The 25342-nt window shown below is 43.2% G+C and overlaps 1 protein-coding gene across 1 annotated transcript in view; it reads left to right on the top strand.

Annotated features, from left to right (window-relative positions):
- Positions 1–23712, top strand: part of LOC128324021 (mucin-5B-like) — a 109398-nt gene extending 85686 nt beyond the window's left edge. The window contains exons 34-47 of the mRNA XM_053248138.1: positions 753–960; positions 1532–1710; positions 2815–2884; positions 4720–4847; positions 5217–5248; positions 5979–6156; positions 6440–6544; positions 6878–6918; positions 7731–7853; positions 10663–10758; positions 13359–13487; positions 16196–16235; positions 17310–17433; positions 23265–23712. Of these exons, the coding sequence (XP_053104113.1) occupies positions 753–960; positions 1532–1710; positions 2815–2884; positions 4720–4847; positions 5217–5248; positions 5979–6156; positions 6440–6544; positions 6878–6918; positions 7731–7853; positions 10663–10758; positions 13359–13487; positions 16196–16235; positions 17310–17433; positions 23265–23436 (1625 nt within the window). The 3' untranslated portion in view covers positions 23437–23712. The remainder of the gene's footprint in view (positions 1–752; positions 961–1531; positions 1711–2814; positions 2885–4719; positions 4848–5216; positions 5249–5978; positions 6157–6439; positions 6545–6877; positions 6919–7730; positions 7854–10662; positions 10759–13358; positions 13488–16195; positions 16236–17309; positions 17434–23264) is intronic.
- The last annotated feature ends 1630 nt before the right edge of the window (positions 23713–25342 follow it).

Here is a 25342-nt window from a genome sequence, read left to right as displayed (position 1 = left end):
GCGGGAAAGACAAAATAGAACCGTACAAACCTATGTGCTTTAATAAGGATACAATAAGGCCATCACACAACCTTCTAACCCAGGGTGGGGAGGGCTGGGGGAGGGGGAGGCAGGATAGCACCTACCTTCCCCCTCCCCTCCCAATGATCCTTGCAGTGTCTTCAGCCATGCCGCTCACGTGCTGACATGAGCTGTGCTGCCAGGAACGGCGTGGCCATCGGGAGGCCAGGGAAACAAAGCCCAGCCTCCAGAAATCCCACAATGCACCGCAAGGAGCATGGTGCATTGTGGGATTTCCATACTGCCAGGCACTCTAGCCACCAGACTCTATGGCTGCTCAGGCTGCCGGCAGCCCGGGCAACCAGAAGTAGAAGGGCGCGTTCACACCCTTCTACCTTAGTAAAAGCCATGTAAAATATTCAGGCTATCTGGTAGGGCAGTGCTGGGATCAGGCCCTCCACATGAGCAGCCCTACCCAAGCCCGGCTAGGTATTTTCATGTGAAGAGCCTGAGTATTACTTTATTATGAGTGTTCCTTTAATAAGGAACAAAGGGAGCAGGAGGAAAAAAACAGAGGGAGAAATTGGGGATTAAGGGAGAATCCAGAGGTGAAACTGTTTCTGACAGAGAGCTAAGGCATTGTCATTACAAACATGATGAGAAAATAGTTGCTACTTTGCTTTGTACAGGGAGTTTATAGATTCCTATACCTTCTTAGCTTTTGTCTGGATTGACCTTCTTATCTTGGCCAGGTACATGCACCAATAAAAAGACAGATGATGCTCTGAAAAGGAATGGCAAGATTGCAGATTCTTTCACAGAGATGGCAATGGACTGGAAAGTGACAGACCTTCTGGCTAGATATTGTGATTCAGGTCAACATCTGGCACCTTCTACAACTGGAACACCACAACCCAAAATGGCTGCTTGTGTTGCTCCTTCTTTATGTAAACTTATCTGGTAAATCACACTTTCAGTTAATATGACATACATCAGAATGTCTACAAAAAGGTGACTGTGGTTAAGAATGCTAAAGTGTTCTGAAGTAGGATGTATATTCAAGAAATAAGCAGTTTAGGCAGATGAAATGTCACACCAGCATGACACTGGCAACAGACATCAGATTTTCAGAGGAAAGGTATTGTCATTTTCTAAAATTGAAGTGGTAGGCAATTAAATTCAACGGTCATTTTTAAATGCGTTGCAATGATGATGATTATGATGATATGCCTGCAGCATTGTTTTCATTTCATATAAAATAAAATAGAACACATCCATATAAAACCTATTAAGCAGTAGCAGAATATCTAATTCAGAAAGATTAAATACTGCGGGTGGAGGGAGATCATGCTGCTTATTAAAATAAACATATATTTAAAAATATATTTTGTGCTGAATTGTTAACGTTTTATGGACAGATTTCCCCACCTAGAATAATGTAAAGTATATGGACAAGATCTCAAATAACAGATTTTAATGAAGTTGCCAGCTCACATTGTGAAAAATGATGCAATATTATTTATTAAACAAGGAACTTTACAGAATGTCATGATGCTGTCCCCCCACGGCCTTACTATGATGCCTGTGTTATGGATGGATGCTCATTGCCAAAGCAGAATGCTGAATGTGGAAGTCTCCAGGCCTATGCAGCCATGTGTGGGTTCCATGGGATCTGCATGGACTGGAGAAGCAAAACCAACAGAAAGTGTGGTGAGTTAAAAAACCTCCCATGTGTGGGTTCTTGAGTTAATTCCTTTATGTTATCTATTATGACTGCACTATCATTATTACAAGATCCTGGTTAAAAATGGAATCAGGATCAGCAAGCCCCATGGAGCTGATTGTGAGAATGCAGAATTTCCAGGCAATCCTGGTCAAATTGTTTCGGTTAACCAGCACTTAACCAGGATTCAACTATCCTGATTAAATGCTGATTAACCAGCCCTCTTAAACACTAGAAGGGAGGGAAACTAATCCTTTCCACCAAGGAGTTTCAGAGCCATCACAGAAAAGGCCCCATTCTGCGTGTATGTTTTCTGAGCCTCACCAAGTGATGGCATGTGCCATGCAGAAAAGAGCCCCTCTGGAAGATCTCAATAGAGGGCAGATTCACATGGCAGTTGGAAAGGAAAGGTTGTGCTGTCGACACCCCGAGGGCATCTTGCTGAAGTCCCCCCCAAAAGTGCCTCATTGCTCAGTTCGCAGGGGACCAAAAGGTGTATCCTATATCCTATCCTACAGTCCAAGAGGTGTATCCTATGTTGTATCTATATATGTAAGTAGGCTTTTATACTACTGGAAGAGCAGCGCAACTATATTTGTCCCCCATTTGCTGCTTGCAATGTACCCTGCCATAACATGGTTGGATAGAACACAAAGCATAACTCCTTTACCTGCAACATTCAGGAAAGAGTGCTAAAGTGGTTTTTGAATCAGAAAAATGAGTTGTATAATAACGTTTCTTATCATGTATGCCTGGTATGTGCTGAAATACAGTAGAAACACGTTCAAAATGGTGTCACTTTTGCCCTTCCGCCTTCATTTGGAACCTGTGGAGAAGCCCCAGTGAAGTGACTGAAGGATGAGCAAATGCACACACTGAGCTTCCCCACAAGAATGGCTTTCCCATTCATTTCTATGGTAGGGGACAGCTCTGCATGTACAAAGTGAGGCAGATGTGTAGCTACCCCCTCCATTCATGTGCATGGGGATTTTTCAGTTGGAATCACTTCGTGAAATGTATTCATTATTTTATGCTTGGAAGATGCAGCACGTGTAGATGGATTCCAACTGAAATCTGTAAATGTTTCACAGAACTCACATGCTCTAAGGACCAAATCTATAAACCATGTGGAAGAATGGAAAGGCTCACTTGCTATAGTGGGTGAGTACCACTATAGGGCAAATCTGTGAGTTAGTAAGCACAAATCTGTTAAGTTTCTGTTGGTTTTTCTTGAAATTGTAGCAGCAGTGAAGAATTTGTGCCATTTGCCCCTAAATCCCATGTGTTAGCCTGATTCGCAATCTATTTCTTTTTTCAAAAAAAGGAATATGTTATATTGCTGCTTCCCTCACAAACACAAAGTAATCTTGAAAAGATTTAACAAAGAGTTTATTCAGAAACAACTCCATGTTCTCTTTCTCCTTTCCCTCCCTTTGCCTTTCTGACTCCACCCCCCCCCACTCTCTACAGGATCCCCACTGGGACAAACTTCTAAACAACAAAACATAAAATATACCGGATAGAATACAACAGAATACTATAATTGAAGCTTTGCTGAATTTTTGTCTTCAAATATTTCCAAGGCAAAAAAGTATATGAAAAGCTTCTTGGGGTGGGGATGGGGAATTTGCCACTTTTTCATACTAGTGTTCACGCTTTTTGCAACCATTGTTCCTCTTATCTGCTGCAGCTTTGGTGCCTTTTAAAAAACCCTCTATAGGTCATTGTCTTCTTCACCATGTGATCCCAGCTAATCAGTGAACATGTAGTGAATGTGATGATGTCATGGATCCAATCAAAATTGTCTACATGGTAATATCATTCAGAGCAAACAAAGCCACACTGCCATCAAGCAAGCCATCTCTAGCCATGTTAGAATGCACACTGGAATGTGCTTTAAGCAAACATGCTATTAAGGCCAATATACTGGTGGTAATAAACAACATTAGCACTAATCAAAAAAGCATATTGGAGTATACATTCCTGTTTTCCTATTAAGCGGTGCAGTGGTTTCACTGCCACAGCAGAGTGCAGCTAAGCAAACAGAGATATATTCCCTATATTTATGTAAACTTTTTGTGCCTTTTGAATGCTTCCTGAAAATGAGGTGGTGCTTTTTGAAGGGCTTCAAAATATTTGCTAGATTCAATCCTCACCTCATTTTGGCTCAGTTATAACAGAGAGATATCCCTTAGCAATATAAATGATATGATTTGGACATGCATTTTGCAACCCACCCCTCCTGCTGATTTTCCTTTATTGGGGCTTTCCCCACTTCTTGTTAAAATGGGCTGTACTATGTATTTATTTGGAAGAATTTGCTGGAGCTGTATCTTTCCAGGTACCACTAACATATGGATGAATGATGGAGTCTTCCTAGAGATAGCTGAATTCCCCCCATAATGCTTAATTGTTTTACGAGGGGAAAGGGGACAAAACAGGACTTCTGAAAGTTAGTCTTTTTCCTCATTAATTAAAAATCATTTTCAAGGTTCCTTTATGACTCAGCAACATTATTGGGATTTTACCAGATTTTAGTAAAATCTCTGTTCCATTTTCATCTCGACCAGACATTAAAAATGGAGCAGAAATGGTTGCTTTATCCCCAGTTTGGGCATGGCTAAAGTTTGGAAATGCCAGATTTCATTAGCACCTTTTCTTCTTTTAATAGCTGTTTGTGGTGGTGTTGGTCATGGTGAAATATATAATTGATTTGACCAGATGTTTCTAATGTTGGTCCTCTTTTTGAATCCTCAAAGATTTGATGAATTAAAAATCTAACGAAATAAAATATGTTTTTAAATGAAAGGATGTACTATTGTGAGTGCATTGACAAGATTACCGCAAAATAATCTGATCCTCCCCGCCAAGGTAGGACATAAAAAGCTTTCCCAAAGAAGGACATGAAAAGATTTTAGCCTTAAACAAATGGATACTTAGCCTTAAACAGATAGCCTTAAACAGTGATACTTATTTTACCATGCATAATTCTGCAGACAAAATGCTGTCAGAACTGATGCACCACTACATGACACTCAAGAAGGAATACTTGTTGAAGGATGCTTCTGCCCTGATGGAATGATCCAGTTGAATTATCATGACAGTGTTTGTGTTTCCATCTGTGGTAAGGAAAAGAAGGGTATTGTTGAAAATACATTGGGTCCAAAATGCCCATATCAGGGCGAGCATTAGAAATCCCTTATGCATAATGTTTGTAGTACTCTGTGCTAGTGGAACTTAGAAGAGATACAGAGGGAGTGAGGCCAGCACTAAGGAAAGAAAGTGGGCCAGCTTAGCTTAAATGCCCGAGAACAAGCTTTGGATAATGACAAAGCAAAGAAACTGAAGACACTAAATATGAGCAATTTATTTGTCTCATGGTCTTCCAAATGCACTGTTTTATTTACTGGGGCCCTGGTTTAGATATGATCCTGTCTATGCTTTTGTCACTTTGACATTGTCTTCCTGACATTCTAATTGTCCTAATTTGTAGGCTGCACAGGACCTGATGGACTATTGAGACAGGTAAGGAAGAGTTCTCAGGCAAAATATACCCTGAATCACATTCTATATTGTGATTTCAACCTGTAAAGTTTACATAGGCTTGGTCCAAAATATGCCCTTCTGCTTGCAGAAAGCCCACCCCCGCCCCCCGCCAACTGAAGTCTTCTTGAATGTTATTCCTGCTTCTAAAAATGTCATGTAGGAAGGGTTTATATATGTATCTTCGGGCATCTTGACAATTCATGAGTCTTTTTTGGAGGTAATATGATGCAAAAAATTGTCCTATATAAATACCCCACTAGAACTATTATGGCTCAGTTGGTAGAAAGTGTCACATGGACATGCAAGACTGGAATTCAAGCCCCACACTGGTTATGGATTCAGTAGGTAACTTTGGGCAAGTCAGGGCCACGCTATATGTCATGTCAAATGCGTAATAGTAGGAGCCCCAGGGGACAGTGGAGTCTGATCAGGACCAGGACTGTGAAGCACTGGGAAGGGGAGTTGAATCCTTTCCCCTTGCACTGTGACCCCAGCAAAAATTCCGTCTAGGCTACGGTTTACTCTGGGAGCAAAGCAGAGAACAGCTAGGCAATTTTTTGTCAGGACCACAGTACAAGGGGGGAAATTAAACTCTACCTTCTTATGTGTGCTATTGTCCTGAGAAGCACTCCCATCCACCCACCCACAATGTGGCTCCTATTTTTTTGCTCCTTTAAAAAAAAAAGTTATTAATTTTACATTTCTGCAGCCAGGAGAACATTGGGAAAAAGACTGTCAGACCTGCACTTGCAGCAAGGACACACTGGACATTTCTTGTTCACCCCACATTTGTCCAAAGTCTCCACCAATCATTTGCACTAAGGAAGGGTTTGTGCCTACAGTCCGGCTGAATTCAAAAGATCCCTGCTGCATGGAGACAGTGTGTGGTAAGCAAATGCTTTTCCTAGCCTTAGAGGTATCTTTTCCATGGTAGAATAAAGGCATGTATATTTTCAGGACTGAGAATCTATGCTGCCCTCTCTGTACCATTTCACTATGAATATGGAAGATGGATAATCCAGAAAATTATCCCTAAAACCTTTTGCTTTTCTTTTTTTTTTAAGGCAGATGTTTACAGGTCTTAAAGTGAGAGGACTATTATGCCCACATCATCTGGATAAAAGAAACAAAAAGGGAATGCCTTCATTTTATCTATCACTTTATTTACAGAATGTGATGTGAGGTCCTGTTCTGTGACCACAAGGCAATGTCACCCAGGCTTCCAATCTGTAAGAACCACTCCTGAGGCTGGATGTTGTCCTATTTATTCCTGTAGTAAGTACCAAGTTCCAAATCATTATTTTTAAGTGGAAGCACATAATTCTAAGGCTACAACCCTATGCACATGACTTGGGAGTAAGCCCCATTGAACACAACAGGATTTACTTCTGAGTAAAATGCATAGGATTGCACAGCACATTGCATTCCGAGGATGACAGGATGCATCCTATGATTGTGACCATTTGGATCTATTCAAAGTGCTGTTTGCTAATTTGCCAGTGTGGCTATTTACAACCTGTATGGCAGAAAACTGAAAAACAGCCCATAATGCTCATAGAGCAGAAGATTCAAACATTCTGAGCATGCTTTTGTTTATTTTACTTACAGTACCAAAAGGCGTTTGTGTATCTAATGGAACTGAGTATCGGGTAAGAACTGCTGCTTACCATATCACACTATGAGGTTATAGCTTTAGCTATCCACCCATAATTGTTAAACAACTCTATAGAGAAGATGCCAGTTTATGTGAGCATTCCAGTTCTTAACATTCATAATAATGTTTTCCTCTGAAATCAGATTAAAGTATTTGGACTTTATGACTTTATTGTCAATATTAAGTGATCTTATCCATATCCTTTCTCTGTTATAATTTGGCAGCTGTAAAAGTTTCTATTTGAGGTAAATTGATTTAGGCTTTCTTTCTGTCTTTCTGTCTTTCTTTCATGCCTTCAGTAGCTGGGAACAATATACCTGGGGCTTTTATGCACAGCAGGTTTTACTGTGGGTTTATGGGGAGGCTTTACTGCAAACTCGAAGTTGTCCCCAAAACCAGACGCAAAGAGTGGATTTTTTTACCCTGGATATAGATCGGGTTACACTCTAATGCACAGTGAAAAACCCGAATTGTGTGTGAACTGCTTCCCAATAACTCTCTGGGACTTCAGGGTAAATCTAACTATGTGAATGCACCCCCTCCATTCCAGAGGAGATGCGAATTAAAGGGCTTCAAAAGCCCCATGTGAAAAGCTTCCTGGTGTATCTTCTTCTAAAACATTGGTGCAGGGACTATCAAAGTGATACAAAAAATAAGGAATCCCATTTTCATAAGTGTGTGTGGGGGTGGGGGGAGCCCAGAATTGTATAATATCTATTGCTAACAGTCTTTCACTGACTCCCTATTTTTCAGAACCATTTCTGAGTTAACATGCTGAATTCTCTCTTTTTGCTTTTTCTCTTTAAGCCTGGGTCATTGGTACAATCAGACTCCTGTGATGAATGTGTTTGCACTGATATACAAGATTCTAAGACAAAAACCAATCAAATTAAGTGCACTCCAATACAATGTCTTACTGAATGTCAAAAAGTGAGTACTCTGATTAGGGGCTACTTTCTGTTGTGCTGCTGTCTCTGTTAGTCTTACTCCCAGTCCACAGCAAGTGCAATTGTTAATGTGTGATTACAGGAGGCCCTCGTGATCCACGGTTTTGCAGACTGCAATTTCATGTATCTACGTATGGGTCATAGAAACCCGGGGGACCTTCACATGATCGTGTGGGCATGGGAAGGCAGGGTTAAGCCTACCTTCCCTGCAGACAATACCAGACTGACCCAAGTTGGTCATTGGCAGCAACCAATGCAATGTTCTGGAGGCCAGCGGAATCCCACAATGCTCCGTGTGATGGGTTGCAAGCAACCCATGCTGATACACGATCCTGGAGCCTCGATTAATGGTGAGCTCATTCCATTAAACCCGGTTGAAAGCGGGTTTGGTGCTATGGCACTGCCCAGATCCATGTTGATCCAGGCGGTTCTCATGGGGAACCAAGCTCAGGTTTGGATGCCAAAGCCTGGGCTTGGTTGTTTGTGAGAACAGCCTCCCAGTTTCTTTATCTGTGGCATGAGATATAGGCTATTTTTGTCTATCTGTGGTTCCCGAGTAGCCGGAAATAAATTCTGATTTCATTTCCAGCTGTCATTTTGAAGAGCAGATCCATTTTGTGGCTATTTTTTATATATTTTAAAATATTTTAATTGAAAAATAAGAGGATTTGGGGGGCATTCCTGAAGACCCGGAGAACAAGGTGCTATGCTTTTCTACCCATATTTCTGCCACTTCCCTGCTTTTTGAGGTTTTTTAAAGCTCAAGAAACCTAAGCCACCAATCCTCATAGACACAGAGGGAAAAGGGTTTGCGGGGAGAGCGGGCTTAGCCCACTCCCCCCACAGACAATTACAACTGCAGCCCTGGGTGGACGGATCGGCTGCCCACACAACTGCCAGCTCTGTCACAGGGCTGCGGGGATCGGGGGCTGCGTGGCCCCCGGAAGTTCCAGGATGCCCCGCACGAGTGCGTGAGGCATCCAGGAGAGACCCCAGGGCCAGGAGGCTTGTTTCAGCCTCCTGGCAGGGGTCTCCTCGTGTGTTGCTGGGGCATGGAGCTGCGCCGAAGCAACACACGATCAAAACAATGAGGTTAATGGAGTGCTCGCTCCGTTAACCTCACCTAAGGGGAGGGGTCCTTTAGGAGGTTTGCTGCCAGCAACTGCGAGGTTCCTGTTGCAGCACATGATCGGTAAAAAGTTGGCTAGGCTCCCTTAGCCCACTTTTTGCCGATCGTGAGAATCTCCTCACAAGGTCTTTTTATTTGCAGTTTTGTTATCCATGGAAATTGGTGGGAATGGAACTTCTGCAAATATCAAGGGCCACCTGTACTCTATTTACCCGCCCCCCCCACACACAAAGTATAATATAGCAGATGCTTAAATAGGTGTAATGAACAGCAACTGGTTACAGAATGGCTCACTTGTCATGATTCCCCCCGCAAAAATGGACCCAGAAAGGTATGCTGAGGGGAATTTTCCATAAGGAATTGTTCCCCCATGGTATATGATTGGGCTCGATATGTATATAAAGTAAAGGTAAAGTGTGCAGTCGATTTGGTGTCGACTCCTGGCGCCCACAGAGCCCTGTGGTTGTCTTTGGTAGAATACAGGAGGGGTTTACCATTGCCTCCTCCCGCGCAGTACGAGAGGATGCCTTTCAGCATCTTCCTATATCACTGCTGCCCAATATAGGTGTTTCCCATAGTCTGGGAAACATACCAGCAGGGATTCGAACTGGCGACCTCTGGCTTGGTACATGTAAAAGAGCAGGGAGAAAACAACTGAAGATAGGAATCTGACATACCCAGGTCTGGGCAAAGCATTCTGAAGCTGGTCCCTAACTGTAGACCCACATATGGCTGCTTCATATGGGCTTCATCTTGATCTAGATACTCTTAAACTAATAGAATGGACAAGATCATGAAGGGCAAATTGTGGATCAGTGTGGCTCCCTGAATTGAGTGGTGTGGCTCTCATGAATTTCTGCTCCCCGGTACAAGATGAACGTTTGCCTTCTTTGAACTCCTCAGTACTATGTCTCTTTTTCTGTTGCGGGAATTCTCATGAATTCAAGCAGGGGCGTAGCAAGGTTGGAGGGGGCCCAGAGACAAGATTTTAAAATGGGCCCCTTGCTGATATACACACACAAACACACTTCACAATCTATAGTGCACTCATACTCACATCCCCATTATGAATACGGTGAATATCCAGTTCACATTGAATCGAGTTTTTTTTACTCTCTGCTCCTGCCGATCTCCAAGAGACTCAACATAATTCATAGGGGGTGCAACATGGGCAGGTAGGGAGTGATGTGATGCGCCTCTGGGGGGCCCCTTGAGGCAGTGGGGCGCCAAGACGACTGCCTCCCTTTGCCTAATGGTAGTTATGCCCCTGAATTCAAGTTATTTCTGTAATAGGGGAGTGCATTATATTCAGAATTTTAAGTGCAGAACACTAAAGTCAATGAAGATGCATAACACACCTTAGCCAGGTGAACTGACCTAATAATTTGCTATGGATGCAGGAGAAATGATATACACAACAGAGTTCTTCTACTTGTAAGGCCTTTCCTTCTCCATTCACTGCGCTGGAAGGAGCAATTCTGCATGTGTGCATTCCTTTGCATGCTCAGACCTGTCTCCTCTATAGAAGTGGATCAGCAGCATGCAAACACCAGAGCTCCATGGGCACATGGGAGCATTTGTGGGGTTTTGGAATGGTGAGAATCTGTGTTTCAAGCAAATAGCAAGCATGATAGTTAAACAGTCAGTGTATCTGTGTCTTCAGGGTTTCCGCTATTTCAGCGAAGAAGGGAAATGCTGTGGCGAATGCATGCAGGTGGCTTGCACAGCAAAACTTCCATCTGGAATAGTGATTGTTGGGGTATGTCTACACATTGTAATTGCATTGTTACCTGTAACTGCATTGTTACCATGGACCATATTGCATAGCCAGCACCAAAGCACTATTTGGAGGATGATGTACTTTAAAAACATTCTTTTTCGCAACAGTAAATGGCTACCTGAAATAAGAGAGTGGCAACAGTTAGACAATTTACACATTCCAAAATGAGAGAGAGAGAGAGAGAGCACCAGCTGGCTGTCAGCTTGCTCTTTGCTTCCCCCCTTGCACCTTTCTGAAAAAGAAGGTGGGGAGCGGAGCGGGTAATGGCCAGTGTTCCCTCTAACAGGGATTCCCAGATGTTGTTGACTACAAGTCCCAGAATCCCCAGCTGCAATGGCTTTTGCTTGGTTATTATGGGAGTTGTAGTCCACAACATCTAGGAATCTGGTAGTGGCCCTTCTTCACTTTTTGTCCCAGGGTCTATTCCAACCTTGCTACACCCCTGCCAGTGATCAAACCAATGCTCAAATAACTGTCTTGTCTCTGCTGAGAGCCAATATCATTATCACCTACATTAGAATAACTGTACAAGAAAAGGGGCCTTTTTTGACTGCTCTAGCCGTTATGGCTCATCCTGTAGAGAGGCGAAGGATATTGTAAACCTGACGTTATATTTTACAGCCAGTATGACAAATAATCTCTGATAGATAAACCCTTAACTTTGCTTGATCTTTTATTGATTGGCAATATATGGCTGAAACAAATTTATTATATTTCCTCTCAATCATATATTTTATTCATTCATTCATTCATTCGATTTCTATACTGCCCTCCCAAAAATGGCTTGGGGCGAAGCACAGAGAAATAATAAATAAATAAAATGGATCCCTGTCTCCAACGGGCTCACAATCTAAAATAAACATAAGAGACTCCAGCAACAGCCACTGAAGGGATGCTGTGCTGGGGGTGGATAGGGCCAGTTACTCTCCCCTGCTAAATAAAGAGAATCACCACATTAAAAGGTGCCTCTTTGCCAAGTTAGCAGGGGTGTGTTAGCATGGTTTCCAGCCTCTCTATTCTTCAGTATTATATAGGTGATATATAAATACTGAAGAGGAGGAATCTTCTGATGAAGAAAATAAGTGTTATCGAGTGATTGTTGTAGTCTTTGATATAAAAAAAATTCTTTACTTCTCTCCAGACCTTTTTTATTGCATAAGTTAAAACATTAAAAAGAGAACTGCAACAAAAACAGATTTTTTGGAGTGTATATGTCAGATTCAGTGTTCTATTTTTTATATACAAAAAATGTATATAAATCTAAAGAGGAACAAATTCTTACAGCTGAACTAGTCATGATATTAATGATGCATGATATTAATGATCCTCCTAGGATTGGTTTTGCTTGTATACCACCCAAACTTTCATCTCTGGGCAGTTAACATAAAAGAATTAAAACACATATTAAAAGTTAAAACAATTCAACAATTTAAAATCAACCATAAAATTAAAATAGACAATTTTTAAAAGCTGAGAAAGCTTGAGTGAAAAGATGAGTTTTCAGATGTGTGTTTTTTTTAAATTGCCAGAGATGGGGAGGATTGTATCTCAACAGGGAGTGCATTCCACAATCTTGGGCAGTAACCCAGAAGGCCCATCTCTGTGTAGCAGCTATGGGGGGAATTCTGGATCAGGACTGCAGTAAAGGTGGATGCCCCAACCATGGTCTGGGTCTGGATTCCCAACCGCTCTTCCTGTGGCTGTTATTTGTTCTTGGAGGGCAAATATTTGCTATTTGCACCCAGAGCAACTAGCAGCTAAATGGGGATGGATCCAGATTGGGACCACAGTTGGGGGAAAGAATTAAAGTCTTCCCCCAAGCCTATCTTGATGCCAATTCTGACCCCATGAGCTGCTACTTACTTTACCAGAAATACACATGGAGAGCCAAATTGCATGATGACTGCCCAGTCTAGTTTGGCACTTAAAATTCCTCTATTTTGTGCTTTTAATAAATCTGTCATTCATATGTGTGCCTTAATATCCGTTTTAAAGCAACAGAAAGATAATGGCTTTATTATAATCAACCAAAATGTCTCATCATATTGAACAAGCTTTTGAGTTCATCAGAATTCTTATTCAGAGTGTATGTTAAGCAAAAAGGGTAGGGATGAGAGAGAGAGAGAGAGAGAAATGTTGCAAGGCTTACCAGAAAGGTTCCAGTCTGCAATCTGTAAAATGGAATGAAGGTGCTTTTATCCAGACTTAATTTAGTAAGACCAAAAGTGGGGGAAAGGGGTGGGGGAGAACGATGTTTGCAAAGCAGCTACTAGGAAAAAGAAGGAATATTCGTTTGACAATTTGACGATGCATGGTTTTACTGTGAGCTTCTGGATAGAAATCAAATCTTCTGCACCTTTAAAAAAATATTCAGTGGTATAATCTAGAAACTACATATGTGAGCTTTTTCAGGGTTAAAGCTGACCTGTTTGGTTTTCAGTATGCACTGTAATTTTCTATGGGAATTGCATGCCTTCTTCCTCCTCTTAAATATCTACTTCCAATAGTAGTAAAGAACTTAAGAACAAGTTCTTTTGCACAATGATGCCTATTTCAGGGTATTCTCTTTTGTTGTTCAGGTTGGGGAGAGCTACAAGGATCCACAGGATAACTGTACTCAGTACAGATGCACCAGATTATCAGATCAATTTGTTCTGACTAGCACCGTAAAAACCTGCCCAGTGTTTGATCAAGCAAACTGTATTCCAGTGAGTATTTCTATGGCTTGTGTTGCTTTTACCAGTCGAATCAAAAATTTTAATAGCCAGCCCTGTATGAATAATTGACTTCATGGTCTAAATAGGAAGAGGCTGACCGAAGAGCAACATTAGTCCATTCCTGCCTTCTTGGTTGTCTTGCAGTAAGACGATGTGTGTTAAAGGGGTCCACGGTGTACACTTCCACCCTGCACCATGGGTCAAAGGGCCGCCCCAGTGCCCACACTGTTCTTCACAGTGGAGAGCAAGTAGGGTAATTATACTGGTGCAAACCCCAAAGTATTTGGCTCCAATAGGCCTGTGCCAATATCTCCTGATATTTTTTTGCCGACCTGCTTTACATTTTTAGCTGGTTCCGTTTTTCTGCCCCCTCTGCTAATTTTATTCTGCTATATCCTGATGGAAAAAAGTAGGGTATACATTTTTAAAATAATAATATTGAAACAGGCTGGCTCAAAACTTTTTAAAAATTTGTCTTTCCCCGCTTTTTCTTGCAATTGGTGATGGAGCCAGGAGAAGAGGGACATTGGTTAAGCTAACGCGCACATATCCACTTTAGCTTAAAGGAACACTGAAGAGAAGACAGAAGGCATGAGTGAGGAAAATGGGAATTGTTCCCTTTTGGAGTGGGGAGGGAAATGTATCTATATAGAGAGAAAATATTTTAGAAAATATGGGGGAGGTAATTGACTTTGGCTGTGGCATAAGAACAGAAAAGGATCACATCTTGTTTGTGTGAGGCCCAAATAAGGTATGCAGTGGTGGCCTTCTCCTGTTCTTTGTCCCTACCATCTGGTATTCAAAAGTATTTTGCTTCTAAACATAGACATTAATTTAGCTGTTATGTCTAATAGCTGCTTGATAGACCTTTCTTCATGGAGGACAATCCCTTTTACTTTTGCCCAAACTTTTAAAAAATGCCATTTAACAAGTGGCCATAGCTGTAACTTGCAATAGTGATCTGCAAATCAATTGTATGAGCTTTGAAGAAGTAACATGTGAAGCACTGCATTGTAAGTTTGCTTGAATTTGTTTCTGATTTCTCTGCAGTCACTGGAAGTCAAGGTGGGGAGAAGTGAGCAATTTAGGTTGTGACATTCCAAGGCATTGTAGCAATATGTGTGCAGGGATGCAAAGACAATGGTGCATCAAGGCAACATTGAACCCTGGACTTAACAGGAGAATTACCTTAGAACTAGTGTAGTCTCAACTGCTAGTCTAGCTCTCAGAGTTGTGAGGATAACCTGGGAAAAGGAGGACCATGTACATGAAGAAGGATGGGATATAAGATGGATGGATGGATGGACTGATTGATGATGAATCAATAGATAACTAGCTGAACTGAGCACAGAGCATCCCCCCTTTCGTTCTCCCCCCCAGCCCCAGTCTGTTCTCCCCACAAGCATTCTGCCCCATTCTCCTCCCCCCACCAGCCTCTGGTTCTCCTCCACGGCTGTTTGCCTTTTCTCCAGGGCCAGGCCGTCCTGCCGCCTCCCATCTCCTCCTCCTAGTAGCTTCCATCCGCTGGCCATCCTCCTCCTCTCTCCAGCGGGGCTTTGCCCACTGGCCAGCCTCGGTCTCCTCCTCTGTCCAGTGGGGCTTTGCCTGCCAGCTGGCCTCGGTCTCCTCCTCAGGCCAGCGGGGCTTCTCCCGCCAGCCGTCCTCACGCTGGTCGCCTGCCGGACGGCCGCCTCCTCTCCCTGCCCTATTGGAACTCTCATCTGCTCTCACGAGAGTTCCGCCACGCATCGCCACACATCCAGCTAAGAGAATTTAGTATATAGATAAATAAGAGAATTAAGTATATAGATATATAGATGATGTTTGAACACCCCTATGCATGAGATGCTTTGTCAGCTACAACATTTGGGGCTTTTTAGTTTAGGGAGAAAATGACTAAAAGGATACATGATAGAGGTTTACAAAATTATGCATGGTGTTGAGGGAATGGATAGGGAGATGTTCTTTTTCCTCTGTCACAACCCTAGAACTAGGGGTCATCCCAGCAAACTGATTGCCAGGAAATTTAGAACTGATAAAAAGAAGTAATTTTTCCACACAGTGCATATTTAATCTATGGAATTCTCTGCCACAGGATGTGGTGATGGCCACAAACTTGTATGGCTTTAAGTGAGGTTTAAACAAATTCTGCAAGGCAGGTCTAACAGTGGTTACTACTCTTGTTAAATAAAGGCTACCTCCAGGTTCAGAGGCAGGATACTTCCGAATACCAGCAAGACAGCAGTGGTGGGGGAGGGGGCAAGCCTTCATCTCCTGTTTTTGGGCTTCCCAGAAGAGTTCCCTCTAAGGCATGCATGCACTCACACATTTTTTGATGTCCACTCAGTTAATTTTAGATTCTGCTCAGGTTGAATTAGGAAGGCTCCACTCTGAATGCACATGCACACATACTGCTTTGATAATGCTGCCCAGAACAAAACTAATTCCACACACAGAGGGGAAAAATTAGAGAGAACACTGCTGCCCAGGGGCACCTGGTGGGCCACTGTGGGAAACAGGATGCTGGACTAGACAGCTCTTAGGCCTGGTCCAGCAAGGCTGTTCCTGTGTTCCTAAAAATAAATAAATAAATAAATAAAGAAAGAAAGAAAGAAAGAAAGAAAGAAAGAAAGAAAGAAAGAAAGGGTGAATAAGTAATATTAGCATCTGAAATATTATTAACTTTCTGTTCAAAATAGGGAACCATTGAAACTACTCCGGACAGATGTTGTCAGATCTGTGAGTATGTTATTTGCAACAATTCATTAATGTACATGAAAGGTTATCTCATAGGTTAGTCAATATGGTCTTGGTTTTTATTGAACACATTAGACTTTGACAGGGGATGTGGATTCAGTGGCTGACATCCTGATGTTGCATGTGTGTTTGTACCAACAGTGTACATGCAGTGCTAGCCCTTCTGCAAGAGCAAGAGAATTTTTGGCACTCACCTCAGGCTCCAGAAGTGCTCTGTTTCAGTGAAAACATGTTCATCATGTTTTTTTTGTTTTGTTTTTAAAAGGCAGCCAGTCCGAGTTTGAACTGAACTGGGCCTGATCCGGTATAGACTGGTTCAATGGGCTATGCTTGCAAATGAGAATCCAGTGCAAAGGGGAATCTTACCTTTAAAAGGCTTCTAAGGGTGGCTGGGGGATGGTGAGAGGGCACCTTGCCAGCAGCGGTGCCTCCTCTAAACCCCGGTGCTCTCCCCAGCAGCCTGGCCCACATAGTGGCCACGTGGTTCTGGCCTCCACACATGTGCAGAAGCCAGAACTGCTGTGCTGCTGGGGGAAGCGTCGAGGTTTAGAGGAGCTGTTCCACCAGTGGTGGTAAGGTGCCATCTTGCCACCTGCCCTTGCCACACTTCGAAGCCTTTTAAAGGCAGGATCCCCCTTGCTTGTAATTGGGAATCCTCATTGGATTCCCCTTTAAAGGCATAGTCCATTGAACTGGGTTGAACCAATTCAACCCAGTTCAGTTGAATGCACCAAACTGCTAGTGTTTGCCATGCAGTGGTTTGGTTTTAATTTTGTTTGAATTAGAACAAAACTGCCAAAAACACCAAAACCAAAACACGGTTCCGTGCACATCCAAATCCAAATTTGATATCCAAACCTTTGAGCATCCATTATGACACTGAGACAAATGGAATGCCTTGACAGTTACAAAATAATGAATGAACCATACTTAGAATTTTAATATTTGAATTGTTTCTAGCAAGTCTGATACATCTGATTTCAGTTCAAAGCTGGTTTCAGGATGGCTTTAGTTCAGGTTGGATCACGTTAAATGGAGGATGTTTTGGATTTTCAGGTCTCCCCATGTCACATGACTGTAAAATTAATGGCAGGAGACAGCATATTGTTTATAACCACTGTAAATCAGCTGCTCCTGTCTTGATATCTTCCTGTGAAGGATCCTGCAACTCCTACTCTGTGTAAGTAAGAGATCCCTCCAACTCCTCTGATCTACTGCTCTTCCAAAGCAGGGGTGGGCAACCTTGGCTCTCCAATTATTGTTGAACTATAACTCACTGGATTCCCAGGCACAATTTATTGTATTTGGGAATGGTAGGAGTTGTAGTTCAACAACAGCTGGAGATCCAAGGTTAACTGCTCCTGTACTAAAACATATTAGTGACAGACACCATTTTCAACTAACATACTGCATTTTCTCCCCCGTTATGTTCTACAAAGAAAATACATTTACAGCAGAGTATCACAGTTTTTGCCATAAACTAGTATACAGAGATTATTTTTTCTGCATATGAACACACACTAAAGAATTAGTTCATTATGCACAACCCCAGACCCTATCACTTGACTGCATCAGCTTGTCCCCATGGATCATGTTGCCAGAGGCGCAACTAGGGAAAATAGCGCCTAGGGCAAGCACTGAAATTGCGCCCCTGTCCAAACAGGAATGATGGGACTTGTAGTCAACAATATCTGGAAATCCTTGTTAAAAGGAACACTGTACCATCTAGACATGGTTGTTGATCAAAACCTGAAAACATGAGCCATCTCTGTAAAAGACTTAGAACAACAGTCAGGAGTTATGCAAGGATTCCAAGTGTCATTTTCTCTGTCTCATCTCATTCTTTTTTAAAAAACATGACTTTGTCCTAGAGGATCACCTGCCCAAATAGCCACTAGCAAAATAGGGGAAGAAGAAGGTGGTGGTGGTGGGTCTATAAACCAGTGAATGATTCCTGCCAGCCTTTGTCTTATGATGACTGTTGGCTCATGATGGGGTATATGTACATTCACCACTTGCTTTGACACCAAAGAGGGAGGAGGATACATTAGTTTGCCACACTAGACAGAGGCATTTGCAACAGGAGCAGACAGCCAAGTTCTGCCAGGGCCAAAACCAGCCCCTGCCAGACTAAGAAATCATTGTAATTTGCCCCTTCCTGTCACAAGCAGTGTGCTGTTCTTTTATTATTGACTCTAACTCTCAAATATCCCAGTCATGGATGGAAAATTCAGGGTCAATTTACAAGAGACACATTTTCTACATGGAAGTTTCTTCTGTGCATGTGTAGTGACCGCCAGGGGCATAGCAAGGTTGGAATGGGCCAAGATGAGATTTTAAAATGGGCCCCCAGCCCCTCAAAGTCCAGGGCCTCCACACATCCCAGGCCCCCAAGGATTTAAGTCTGATATTTCAAAATAAATATGCTGCCTGGAAATACATTTAACTGAATACACACATGCACACTTCACAGTATATAGTGATATACATTGAGTATTATATATTTGTGCTACTTTTAATGCCTAGAACACACTAGCAATGCTAATTATTAAAATGGCCCCCTTGCTGCAGATTAGCAAAGGAGACTTTCAACCATGCAGGGTGAGCCTATGTTTATTTTCTCAGAATTCTGAACAAATTCAGTAAAGTTTGATTCCAGGAGGTTTTTCACACGAGGCTTTTAAAGCGCTTTCACACACATCTCCTCTGGAATGGAGGTGCTGCATTCACATGTTGGCCAGATTTACCCTGAAGTCCCTGCAAGTTATTGGAGAGCAGTTCACACACAAGAAAAATAAAATAAAATAAAAGCACAACACATGCTTCACAGTTCTCACTCAGACCTTCTGGGTTGCAAAACAACTTGAACATACAGTGAGGGAAATAAGTATTTGATCCCCTGCTGATTTTGTCCGTTTGCCCTCTGACACAGAAATGACCAGGCTATAATTGGAATGGTAGGTTTATTGTAGCTGTGAGAGACAGAATAACAACAAACCAACCCGCAAAAGCCCAGTGCCCAAAAGTCAGCGATGGATTTGCATTGTAGTGAGGGAAATAAGTATTCGATCCCTTCACAAAAGATGTCTTAGTACTTGGTGGCAAAACCCTTGCTGGCAGTCACAGAGGTCAGACGTTTCTTGTAGTTGGCCACCAGGTTTGCACACAACCCAGGAGGGATGTTGTCCCACTCCTCTTTGCAGATCCTCTCCAAGTCAGAAAGGTTTCAAGGCTGATGTTTGGCAACCCGAACCTTCAGCTCCCTCCACAGATTTTCTATGGGATTAAGGTCTGGAGACTGGCTGGGCCACTCCAGGACCTTCATGTGCTTCTTCTTGAGCCACTCCTTTGTTGCCTTGGCTGTGTGTTTTGGGTCATTGTCATGCTGGAATACCCATCCACGACCCATTCTCAATGCCCTGGCTGAGGGAAGGAGGTGCTCACCCAAGATCTGACGGTACATGGTCCCATCCATCGTCCCTTCGATGCGGTGAAGGTGTCCTGTCCCCTTAGCAGAAAAACACCCCCAAAGCATAATGTGTCCACCTCCATGTTTGACGGTGGGGATGGTGTTCTTGGGCTCATAGGCAGCATTCCTCCTCCTCCACACACGGCAAGTTGAGTTAATGCCAAAGAGCTCGATTTTAGTCTCATCTGACCACAACACTTTCGCCCAGTTCTCCTCTGGATCATTCAGATGTGCATTGGCAAACTGCAGATGGGCCTGTACATGTGCTGCCTTGAGCAGGGGGACCTTGCGGGCACTGCAAGATTTCAGTCCTTCACGGCGTAGTGTGTTACCAATTGTTTTCTTGGTGACTATGGTTCCAGCTGCCCTGAGATCATTGACAAGTTCCCCCCGTGTAGTTCTGGGCTGCTTTGTCACCGTTCTCATGATCATTGCAACTCCACGAGGTGAGATCTTGCATGGAGCCCCAGACCGAGGGAGATTGACAGTTATTTTGTGTTTCTTCCATTTGTGAGTTATCGTGCCAACTGTAGTCACCTTCTCACCAAGCTGCTTGGCGATAGTCTTGTAGCCCAGTCCAGCCTTGTGCAGGTCTACAACCTTGTCCCTGACATCCTTCGACAGCTCTTTGGTCTTGGGCATGGTGGTGAGTTTGGAAGCTGAGTGATTGCTTGCTTCTATGGACAGGTGTCTTTTATACAGGTACTGTAACAAGCTGGGATTAGGAGCACTCCCTTACAGAGGGTGTTCCTCATCTCAGCTTGTTACCTGCATATAGTGAAAAGACACCTGGGAGCCTGAAATCTTGCTGGTTGATAGGGGATCGAATACTTATTTCCCTCACTACAATGCAAATCCATCGCTGACTTTTGGGCACTGGGCTTTTGAGAGTTTGTTTGTTGTTATTCTGTCTCTCACAGCTACAATAAACCTACCATTCCAATTATAGCCTGGTCATTTCTGTGTCAGAGGGCAAACGGACAAAATCAGCAGGGGATCAAATACTTATTTCCCTCACTGTAAGTGCATTTATAAATGAATGAATGAAAGAAAGAATGAATGAATAAATATTTGTTCCAGAAGTTTTTGTAATTTTCTGACATGAAACAAGCCACTTATAGGCCTTTTTAGATAGTTTTTGTTTTTAAAGCCAGCACATTTTTCAGTCTGTTTTAAATTAAATATTCAGAGAGTTCTCAGACTCGCCCCTCCCCCCATATCAAAGCCCTATGGCAAAGCAGATCCCTATATACGGGGGTAACCACAAAAAGGAATTCACAGCCTACCTTGCAAAAGCTGTGCTGGATGGTCGGGTCTGCTGCAGGGAGCTCTGCCAGCCACCTTCCTGGCTTGCTGGGGCCTGCTGAGTTCAGGCTTCAGGAAGACCTACTCAGAGGCCTTTCTGGAAGCCCCGCCCACCCGCCAATCACCTGAGAGGCGGGGAGAGAAGAGCTCTGCAGTTTGCAGGCTGCTCCAATCCTAGGGCTCGCCAATCCTAGGCCGGAGCTGGAGGCAAGTGGCTGAGGGGCCCTGGGGCTGGGCAGGTGGGCACTGGGGTGGGGGTGGCAGGAACTGGCATGGTGCCCCCCCTCAGTGGCGCCTAGGGCACGTGCCCTGCCTGCCCCCCCCCCCCAAGTTCCGCCTATGCATGTTGCCATGAGTCCAGAGCACTTCCAGGCACAGGGAGATAGTTGAACTTTGACCTACCCTGGTATGTATGTCAGTGTTACACTATTCAAACTCTTTAGCAGCACTGGTGCTTTTCATGTGTGGCATCATCCCTTTGCTAGTCAGGATGTCAGCCCATATATTTAGACACCCAAACTTCTTAAATAACAAGAGGAAATACCATAACAAGAATGGCAGGGCAAAGGGGGGAATAATAGAGGTCCACAGTAAAACATCTGAAGAATGAAGACATTTCTGCACACCTTTTCGCATTAAGACATGAGAAGAGTCAAAGAACCAGAGGAAGCAAGTGCCTCACTGAGAGGCCACCAGCAAGTTATAGTGATAGCCTGTTAACCTTAATGCACAATGATTAGATCTTCAAAAAACGTGCACATAAATGGATACTGTGTGATCTGATTATATTTCAGAGAGCACCTTTCTTTTCATCCTCTTGTGTGCAGATGAGGGTATTACTTACTTACTTACTTACTTACACACACACACACACACACACACACACACACACACACACACAGTCCAGGTTGCAAAAGAAGTTTGTGGAAATCTTCACTAAGCTTCCTTCCCTTTTGTTCTAATTGCTTTCCTGGCAGACTGCCCCATCCTTCAGCCTTGTGCTGGGGGATGGGTCTTTGCCTCAACCCCTAGCAACAGCTGCAAAGAGTGCCCTGATTGGGCAAGGCTGGAGGGGAGGTGGGACTTACATGCCATTGAGGCTGCTCCTCACATCCCCTCTTCAGTTTGTTTAGACTGGCTTCCCCTTCCTCCTATCCCTAGGGGCAGAGCAGGCTTTGCTGGGCGTCCTTTTGGAGACCGAGTTGGAATTTTGGACCCCTCAACTGATTGGCCATGTTGGGGTGACTTTTTGCCTACTCCGTTCTGTCTTTCCTAGTTAGTCTTAGGTCACAGCAGGGCAGGTACAGTGCAGGCTGGGTAGAGGTGTAGAAGGGTTGAGATTGGTGAGCACCCTTGGGCAGTTGGAAAGGGTGGATTGGTCCATTGGTACTTAGAGGCTTTGCAGCTCAGGAACTTTGATTCTCTGTGACAGCTGCTTCAGGGCTTCACAAACCTTAAAGGCTGAGCAGCTTGGGGGATGTGAAGCCCTAGAAGTTGCCCTGATCCTTTGGGGTTGGCAATGATGGAGATGAAGCAGGATTGCACTACTTCTATCCTTGAGTCAGGGTGTGTCACCCATTCAAGGCATGGGCAGGGACATAAATGTTTCAGCCTAGCCTTTGGTAGTCCCACACTGTTGCGAGGTGGGGTTTATTCCACACTCAGTTAGCTAATTTGATTATTCAATAAAGTTGTGGCCCTTTTACCCAAATGGAAATGTGTCTGTGTCTTCCTTGCGGCTGGGGTGTGGGGGCAAAGATCTGTTCTGCAAAAGAAACAGAAACATAACTCTTCCATGTCAGAAATAGGATCATGTGTCTGTCAGGGAACCTTGCCCCTATCCTTTCCACTTTGGGCAATGTTGATGTATGGATTGAATGATTTGCCTTTCTATGACGTATTCAAAGCCACTTACCATTGTGCACAGGTCTGCAAGAAGAACAGAAAGGATGGGAGAAGCTCAAGGTTCTCTAAGGTCTAAAATCTCACAGTCTTATTTTTCCTTGCTGTATTTAGGGGAAATGGTGGGGAGGTGAGTAGGTGGAGAAGAATAACTTGGGTTAAATCAAAGACATGGGGGTTGTGATTTAGTTTATTGAGGCTGGTATACAGGTAATTTCTGCTTCTTACAAGAGAGGAAATGCTGGTGCATTCCTTGTTTACAGGCATCACCCTAGGTACTGCTGGTGAGAGAAACATCAATAAACATGTTTCACTTATGTGTTTTGCCAACGCAGGTATTCCATTGACACCCACAAAATGAAGCACAGATGCACATGTTGCCATGCTACAAAATATCATGAAGAGAAGGTGGAGCTGATCTGCAGCAGAAGGAAGCGAATTAAATATACATACCTTCATGTAGATGAATGTAGCTGTCTGGAGACAGCATGCCTTACACAACCATGATCCAAAAGAGCTGGAGAAAAGTCCCACCTTTATTTAAATGATTTATCTTGCAGTGCTTCACAATAACTGATTTGCTGTTCATGTGTGTATGCATACACATCTCCCCTCCCCACCTGCTGTAATCCAAGATATTCAGAGTTTTAAATCAAAGTGATTCAGTGCTACAATCTCTCTCTTATTCTGACCACTCTAGGAAATTGGACAATTAAGGAAAGAACTGTTCATTGTATGTTTGTCAAATAAACTATCTCCAAGTTATCTTTCTATCTATTACAATTATATTGTATGCTCACATTTTTCATACCAAAGAGCTATACAAAAGAGAATTATAAGTAATAGTTTGAAAATGCACATTTTAGCCTACTTTCATTATGGAAAGTAAGCTTATTTTATTTTTTATTTATTGTAAAATTTATATACCGCCTTTCATTAAAAACAATCCCAAGGCGGTTTATGAGATCACCCAGCATTCTCTGTGTGCCCGTGTGTCTGTGTGCCTATGTACTGGGTATATCCCTGTCCCCCCACCCATCAGCTTTGCAATGCCTGGACCAATATGAACCAGATTGGGTACAGCTGTAGGGACACAGATACACCTCAACAGCATAGTTTGTGATTCTGGCATCTCCCCCAATTCGAGATGGCAGATGTGTAAACGTTTGAGGCACAAGTGTGCTAACTTGTGAACCGCCTGATTTGAACTAAATTTGCTACAGCTGTGGGGATACATAGGGATGCCTCAGTGGTGGAGTTGGTAAGGATGTTATCCACCTCAATTCAAGATGGTGGATGTGTGAACGTTTGAGGCCCAAGTGAGCTAACTTGTGGACCATCTAATCGGTTTGAATCAAATTTGGTACAGTTGTAGTAAGCAAGGACACCTCAATGGTGTAGTTTGTGATTATGTCATCTACCCCAGTTCAAGATGGTGGATGCATAAACATTTGAGGTGCAAGTGGGCTAACTTGTGAAGCACCTAAACAATTTGAACCAAGATTGCTACAGCTGTAGGGACACATAAGAACACCTCAATGGCGTAGTTGGTAATGATGTCCTCCACCCCAAACATTTCAGGTTCAAGTGGGCTAACTTGTGGACTGTTTCAAATTTGTTTCAAAATCTGAAACAAATTTTGGACAGTTGCAGTGAATAACACATAGGGATATTTCAGTGGCATAGCTTGTGATGGCATCCACCCCAGTTCAAAATGGCAAACACGTAAACTTTTGAGGCACAAGTGAGCTAACTTGTGAACCTCCTAGCCAATTTGAACCAAATTTACTAGAGGTGTAGGGACACATAGGCATGGCTCAAGGGCATAGTTTGCAATGATTTCATCAACCCTTATTCATGTTGGTGGGAGTGTGAACATTTAAGGCTGAAGTGGGCTAACTTGTGGGGATGGTAAATATCAATTAAGATTATAGTGAAAGGTAAGTTGGCAGATTCATTCTTACCAGAACAACTTGTTTATCATATCTTTGCCAGAAAGTAAAAAAGGCCATTCACACAACTCTGATAAACCTAACCACCCTGAGCCACTTTTGGAAGGGTAGTATATAAATCGAATGAATGAATGAATGAATATGACAGGGAGGGCTGGTGGGGGTGGGGTTGGGGGGGCAGAATCACACCTACCTTTCCCCCAGGTGATCTTTGTCTTTTATTTGGCCCCACTGCTCATGCACTCACGCAAGTTGCGCTGCCAGGTGCAGCATGGCCATCTGGAGGTCAGGGGAATGAAGCCCAGCGTCCAGAAATCCCACAATGCACCATGGAAGGAGTGTGGTGCATTGGCTGATTTCCCCACTGCTGGGTGCTCTAGCTGCCTGGCTCTATGAACACTTGATCTGCAGGCAGCCCAAACATTCATATGACCAAGAACTGGCAAAGAAGGGCATGCTCA

Source organism: Hemicordylus capensis, chromosome 1, assembly GCF_027244095.1.
Source record: "Hemicordylus capensis ecotype Gifberg chromosome 1, rHemCap1.1.pri, whole genome shotgun sequence".
Lineage (NCBI taxonomy): Eukaryota > Metazoa > Chordata > Lepidosauria > Squamata > Cordylidae > Hemicordylus > Hemicordylus capensis.
This window is presented reverse-complemented; position numbering and strand designations above follow the sequence as displayed.